The sequence below is a fragment of the Panulirus ornatus genome, chromosome 23 (assembly GCF_036320965.1).
Source record: "Panulirus ornatus isolate Po-2019 chromosome 23, ASM3632096v1, whole genome shotgun sequence".
Lineage (NCBI taxonomy): Eukaryota > Metazoa > Arthropoda > Malacostraca > Decapoda > Palinuridae > Panulirus > Panulirus ornatus.
Window position 1 is genome coordinate 1,115,214 of NC_092246.1, and position 7,976 is coordinate 1,123,189.

General features: G+C 38.9%; 1 protein-coding gene across 2 annotated transcripts in view; it reads right to left on the minus strand.

The window, feature by feature from the left end:
* LOC139756703 (post-GPI attachment to proteins factor 6-like) overlaps positions 1–7,582 on the minus strand; it is a 99,343-nt gene extending 91,761 nt beyond the window's left edge. Inside the window, exons 1-2 of one of the 2 annotated variants that reach the window (XM_071676383.1) lie at positions 7,257–7,581; positions 2,929–3,094 (exon numbers count right to left, since the gene is read on the minus strand). In XM_071676383.1, coding sequence (XP_071532484.1) covers positions 2,929–3,094; positions 7,257–7,380 — 290 coding nt within the window. In that variant the 5' untranslated portion in view covers positions 7,381–7,581. Of the gene's footprint in view, positions 1–2,928; positions 3,095–7,256 lie in introns of both variants that reach the window. The other variant, XM_071676384.1, reaches the window with a different exon arrangement.
* Between the last annotated feature and the right edge of the window lie 394 nt (positions 7,583–7,976).

Genomic DNA, 7,976 nt, shown 5'->3' on the forward strand with positions numbered 1-7,976 from the left:
GGTTGAGCATCCCTAATCAAAAATCAGCAACTTTTTGAACAGTGACATGACATTACAAGAGGAAAATTCCTCACCTAAACACATTATCTTTTCACTGTATTAATGGTATTTCATACTCTTTTACTGTAAGGTACTTATGAGTGAATAAGTGTAAGAAAATGATTGCTTATCAGTAGCATATATATTCAGAGTCAGGAATGAAGGTGATGTCAAACAAACACAGTTTGCCCACATAGGTGGGTGAGGTTGTGACACCTTAGCTTTCTGGTGGTTCAGTGTCACACAAACTTTGTTTCAAGCACAAAATCATTAAAAACATTGCATAAATTGCCTTCAGGCTGTGTATATGGTGTATATGAAACGTAAATGGATTTTGTGCTTTGACTTGGGTCTCATCCCAAAGATATCATGTATATGCAAATATTCCAAAATCTGAAAAAATCCCAAATACTTCTGGTCCCAGGCATTTTGGATAAGAATAATACTCAACCTGCAATTAGACGAGACAAAATGTTCTTCCATCATTCCAGATCAATCAAACTTTACTGAACTTCATCTAGATAATACAAGCCACACCTTAACATACTCTAGGATCTGATATGACAGCTGCTGTAATTCTTATCAACTTCCCAAATCTTATACCCTTATCCATTTCCATGGGGTCTATATCCTATGTTACAAAAAAGTATCTACAGTACCCATTCTCACTAGAATGTGCTGAAGAGTATCATTAGAAACATATTCATGACCGTATCATCACAAAATATAACTTAGATTTAATGCTTCAAAATAAAAACAATAGACAGTGTATCTGCGTAAGACAAGGGAGCAAATGGGAACTTCAGTGAAGGGTGCAAATGGGGAGGTGATAACAAGTAGTGGTGATGTGAGAAGGAGGCGGAGTGAGTATTTTGAAGGTTTGTTGAATGTGTTTGATGACAGAGTGGCAGATATAGGGTGTTTTGGTCGAGGTGGTGTGCAAAGTGAGAGGGTTAGGGAAAATGATTTGGTAAAAAGAGAAGTAGTAAAAGCTTTGCGGAAGATGAAAGCCGGCAAGGCAGCAGGTATGGATGGTATAGCAGTGGAATTTATTAAAAAAGGGAGTGACTGTATTGTTGACTGGTTGGTAAGGTTATTTAATGTATGTATGACTCATGGTGAGGTGCCTGAGGATTGGCGGAATGCGTGCATAGTGCCATTGCACAAAGGTAAAGGGGATAAGAGTGAGTGCTCAAATTACAGAGGTATAAGTTTGTTGAGTATTCCTGGTAAATTATATGGGAGGGTATTGATTGAGAGGGTGAAGGCATGTACAGAGCATCAGATTGGGGAAGAGCGGTGTGGTTTCAGAAGTGGCAGAGGATGTGTGGGTCAGGTGTTTGCTTTGAAGAATGTATGTGAGAAATACTTAGAAAAGCAAATGGATTTGTATGCAGCATTTATGGATCTGGAGAAGGCATATGATAGAGTTGATAGAGATGCTCTGTGGAAGGTATTAAGAATATATGGTGTGGGAGGCAAGTTGTTAGAAGCAGTGAAAAGTTTTTATTGAGGATGTAAGGCATGTGTATGTGTAGGAAGAGAGGAAAGTGATTGGTTCTCAGTGAATGTAGGTTTGCGGCAGGGTGTGTGATGTCTCCATGGTTGTTTAATTTGTTTATGGATGGGGTTGTTAGGGAGGTGAATGCAAGAGTTTTGGAAAGAGGGGCAAGTATGAAGTCTGTTGGGGATGAGAGAGCTTGGGAAGTGAGTCAGTTGTTGTTCGCTGATGATACAGCGCTGGTGGCTGATTCATGTGAGAAACTGCAGAAGCTGGTGACTGAGTTTGGTAAAGTGTGTGAAAGAAGAAAGTTAAGAGTAAATGTGAATAAGAGCAAGGTTATTAGGTACAGTAGGGTTGAGGGTCAAGTCAATTGGGAGGTAAGTTTGAATGGAGAAAAACTGGAGGAAGTAAAGTGTTTTAGATATCTGGGAGTGGAGCTGGCAGCGGATGGAACCATGGAAACGGAAGTGGATCATAGGGTGGGGGAGGGGGCGAAAATCCTGGGAGCCTTGAAGAATGTGTGGAAGTCGAGAACATTATCTCGGAAAGCAAAAACGGGTATGTTTGAAGGAATAGTGGTTCCAACAATGTTGTATGGTTGCGAGGCGTGGGCTATGGATAGAGTTGTGCGCAGGAGGGTGGATGTGCTGGAAATGAGATGTTTGAGGACAATGTGTGGTGTGAGGAGGTTTGATCGAGTAAGTAACGTAAGGGTAAGAGAGATGTGTGGAAATTAAAAGAGAGTGGTTGAGAGAGCAGAAGAGGGTGTTTTGAAGTGGTTTGGGCACATGGAGAGAATGAGTGAGGAAAGATTGACCAAGAGGATATATGTGTCGGAGGTGGAGGGAACGAGGAGAAGTGGGAGACCAAATTGGAGGTGGAAAGATGGAGTGAAAAAGATTTTGTGTGATCGGGGCCTGAACATGCAGGAGGGTGAAAGGAGGGCAAGGAATAGAGTGAATTGGATCGATGTGGTATACTGGGGTTGACATGCTGTCAGTGGATTGAATCAGGGCATGTGAAGCGTCTGGGGTAAACCATGGAAAGCTGTGTAGGTATGTATATTTGCGTGTGTGGACGTGTATGTATATACATGTGTATGGGGGTGGGTTGGGTCATTTCTTTTGTCTGTTCCCTTGCGCCACCTCGCAAACGCGGGAGACAGAAAAAAAAAAAAAAGTTTATCTGCCACTGTTAAGACTGGTTTTACCTGAATGGCATTAAATCTCAAATCAATGGAGTCCTACAACCATTTACATAAAAATAAGCCAAAACTGCATCATCACATACTACTCAAACCACTCAGGCATTTTTATGGTGGTAGTAATAATACATCCTACAGTGGAATGTAATTACCATTTATTCTAAAATAATACTCAACTTACGCAGTAATGTTGCGAGGGTCACAGGCCAAAGTATCATTGGCAGTGAAATTAAACAGTGAAACAGACACATGTGCAGGAACTGAGAAGTGGAAGATCTGGACATCCTTATAAGAGCGGTAAACATAAACTTGCCTTCCTGCCAGCACCTCATGTAGCACCGTCCCTCCTGCACATAGTGGAATTCAAGATAAACAGACTTTCTTAGTACAAATCATCACTTAGGCCAGTTACTATGAATGAGAGAAATATCTGACAGCATAACAAGAAAGTATTTACATTATTATATAAATATCAAAATACACAGGAGTGGTAAATATTCTGCCACCTTATATCAAAATCAAAACTTATTTCCTAATCTTACACCAATGAAAATCTTCCAATGACAGAAAAGTTTATCTATTTGGCATTGAACTTTAGAAATGATCATATTAGATGGTTTTCAAAATGTCAAAACTCAGGAGGTATTTGGTACTATTAAGAATGGCTAGGGATCTAGGAGCTATCAAATCTCATGAAGTAAATATGGAAGAATTTTTTGACATGTGCAAAAGTGTAATGAGATTTTGCTGTTTCATGAAAATTAATTACTAATTTCACATACTGTGCATATTTCTACATATGCATATGATTTCTTTGCTAACTTAAGCTTGCAAAGAAGTCATTTTATAGAGTTGAGCCCAAACCTCCCATTGACACCAAGAATTTTTTTGGTTCTCCCTTTCAATAATAATTTCACTTAATAATAATTTGCTTAAATGCTTTAATGTAAATGTTGCCTTCAACAACAATAATACTATAAAGAATATCTTAATCAGGAATTCACCAGAAAATTCTCTTTGATGCATCTATAAAAAGCTATGTGGAAATTGTCATAAATTTTATGCTGGGCAGACTGGTAAGGATCTTTCTATTAGACTTAAGCAACATAAATATAGTATATGAACGGGACAAGAATCAAATGCCTTGTTAAATCACATTAAAAACTATGATCATTGTACTGACTGGAGTAATGCCACCTCAGTTATTAACACTATCTCTATTACCACAAGAAATATCATTGAATATTCTATTATTAGATACACAAAGAATTATTATCTTAATATTAGTGATGGTCTATACAAATTAGATAACTTTGTTGGTGAAATTTGTAAAATGATAAGTTTACGGACGCTCAGTGTATGTTTTGGACAATCGCTTGTTTACCAAATGGCATCCTAGCTTCGTCTCTTCGATGTATATCAACTGACTTATATTTCTCTCTTGTGTCTCCCCTGATGATGTGATTATTACAAGAAAGTGCACTTGGGAACCTATCATGTTTCATTTTCCCTGTGGACTCATAGGAATATATATAAATATATATATACACACATCTTTTTCTTTCTTTCATACTATTCGCCATTTCCCACATTAGCGAGGTAGCGTTAAGAACAGAGGACTGGGCCTTTGAGGAAATATCCTCACGTGGCCCCCTTCTCTGTTCCTTCTTTTGGAAAATTAAAAAAAATGAGAGGGGGAGGATTTCCAGCCACCCGCTCCCTCCCCTTTTAGTCGCCTTCTATGACATGCAGGGAATATGTGGGAAGTATTCTTTCTCCCCTATCCCCAGGGATAATATATATATATATATATATATATATATATATATATATATATATATATATATATATATATATATATATATATATATATTTTTTTTTTTTTTTTTTATACTTTGTCGCTGTCTCCCGCGTTTGCGAGGTAGCGCAAGGAAACAGACGAAAGAAATGGCCCAACCCCCCCCATACACATGTATATACATACGTCCACACACGCAAATATACATACCTACACAGCTTTCCATGGTTTACCCCAGACGCTTCACATGCCTTGATTCAATCCACTGACAGCACGTCAACCCCGGTATACCACATCGCTCCAATTTACTCTATTCCTTGCCCTCCTTTCACCCTCCTGCATGTTCAGGCCCCGATCACACAAAATCTTTTTCACTCCATCTTTCCACCTCCAATTTGGTCTCCCTCTTCTCCTTGCTCCCTCCACCTCCGACACATATATCCTCTTGGTCAATCTTTCCTCACTCATCCTCTCCATGTGCCCAAACCACTTCAAAACACCCTCTTCTGCTCTCTCAACCACGCTCTTTTTATTTCCACACATCTCTCTTACCCTTACGTTACTCACTCGATCAAACCACCTCACACCACACATTGTCCTCAAACATCTCATTTCCAGCACATCCATCCTCCTGCGCACAACTCTATCCATAGCCCACGCCTCGCAACCATACAACATTGTTGGAACCACTATTCCTTCAAACATACCCATTTTTGCTTTCCGAGATAATGTTCTCGACTTCCACACATTCTTCAAGGCCCCCAGAATTTTCGCCCCCTCCCCCACCCTATGATCCACTTCCACTTCCATGGTTCCATCCGCTGCCAGATCCACTCCCAGATATCTAAAACACTTCACTTCCTCCAGTTTTTCTCCATTCAAACTCACCTCCCAATTGACTTGACCCTCAACCCTACTGTACCTAATAACATTGCTCTTATTCACATTTACTCTTAACTTTCTTCTTCCACACACTTTACCAAACTCAGTCACCAGCTTCTGCAGTTTCTCACATGAATCAGCCACCAGCGCTGTATCATCAGCGAACAACAACTGACTCACTTCCCAAGCTCTCTCATCCCCAACAGACTTCATACTTGCCCCTCTTTCCAAAACTCTTGCATTTACCTCCCTAACAACCCCATCCATAAACAAATTAAACAACCATGGAGACATCACACACCCCTGCCGCAAACCTACATTCACTGAGAACCAATCACTTTCCTCTCTTCCTACACGTACACATGCCTTACATCCTCGATAAAAACTTTTCACTGCTTCTAACAACTTGCCTCCCACACCATATATTTTTAATACCTTCCACAGAGCATCTCTATCAACTCTATCATATGCCTTCTCCAGATCCATAAATGCTACATACAAATCCATTTGCTTTTCTAAGTATTTCTCACATACATTCTTCAAAGCAAACACCTGATCCACACATCCTCTACCACTTCTGAAACCACACTGCTCTTCCCCAATCTGATGCTCTGTACATGCCTTCACCCTCTCAATCAATACCCTCCCATATAATTTGCCAGGAATACTCAACAAACTTATACCTCTGTAATTTGAGCACTCACTCTTATCCCCTTTGCCTTTGTACAATGGCACTCTGTACGCATTCCGCCAATCCTCAGGCACCTCACCATGAGTCATACATACATTAAATAACCTTACCAACCAGTCAACAATACAGTCACCCCCTTTTTTAATATATATATATATATATATATATATATATATATATATATATATATATAGTGTAATGCACCAAAACCATAGCTCCCTATCCACATCCAAGTCCCACATACCTTTTTATGGTTTAGCCAAGACGTCTCACATGCTTTGGTTCAGTCCATTAGCCACATCAATCCAATTCACTCTATTCCTTGCACACCTCTCACCCTCCTGCACGTTCAGGCCCCAATCACTCTGAATCTTTTTCCATCCTCTTCTGCTCTCTCAACCACACTCTTTTTATTTCTATCTTCCCAACTATAACAAGTAAGTTGTTTGTTAAATTTAAGTGAAACTAAGCCTGGAAAAAATCTAACCTAGCCTAGCTTTGAAAAAGTTAGGTATGGTTTGATGTTATCTCCTGTAAATAAAAGAATTACAATATCTAATCCTACATTTCCTCTGATTTCTAAACACTTCCCACTTAGTCGAGTTAGTTCAAGATTGCAGGATGGGATACATTAAATGGATACAGAGGTCATCATGCTCTCTAAAGTTCTTGTTTCTGGCATCATATGCAATTCTTTAAAATTCAATAAATACAATTCATAACGGGCACTAGGAAAGTAAATAATAACCAAATCATCTTTCCTATACCACATACAATGTCACCAACTGGAAACTTCTCAAGAGTTTCATCCATAATGAAATAAGTTGAATTTCTAAAATCATAATTAAGACTATCCAGGAAATACTTTCAATGCACACATGGTTGTCAATAATTCCGGTCCTCAGATTCAGAAGTAATGCCAGAAACATGACAGCTCAACAGAATAACGATGCACGTCAGAAAGAAACTATGAATATTACATATTATATACAAACCTATGCATTTACTATACACACAAGTACTTTCGTATCAACATTGATAATTCACACGGGAGAAAAGCCTTTTCGATGTACAGTGCACTCTGTTCTTATATCACATAACGGAATTAATACATCCGAAGACATTGTTTTCTACTTACCTTTTGCTTTGAAATCTGGGTCTGAAGAACGACTAGCAATAGACAGAAACGGATGATACAGGAAAATGACGAAAGGTAAGGATACTGTCCACACAACCCACATTCGACGCCCACTTCCATACATGACTTATTTTTCTGCCTCTATAAGAGGCTATAGCGATATTGGGTGTATGTTCTTTGGGAATAATAGCACCATTTTACTGTCTTAATATACGATCAATCACAAAATTACCAAATTTTCTTCCCGATAATCTTCTCTCCTCATGCCGTTCAAGTAGTTTGGCACTGAAAGCTGCGGTGGGACCGAGGGCAACTTCTGCTGTCAACAAAGAAACAAGTGATGCAAAGGAAGCGCATCACTAACAACAAAGCACTTCATAATGTCAATATTTTTCCCAGAATCATCTATCTGTTCTCTTTACAATACAATAAGTATTCTGTGTAAGGTCTGACATATCGCAGCGTAAAGTTTAACTTATAAACATGAAGTTTAATTTCCTCGTCTTACATAATAAGAATAGTATTCAGTAGGTGATACCGGTTTGCAGCACTCTTATCAAACTATTGTACATTATCACATACAAACAGATATATTGTGTACGTAATCAAAGGACTTGATTATTCCGGATTCACAGTGTGAAATGCAGAGGAGGGTACACTCGCAGATAAGATATGAACGCACACCGTCAATATTATGCATCTGTACAGTTACAAATCTTC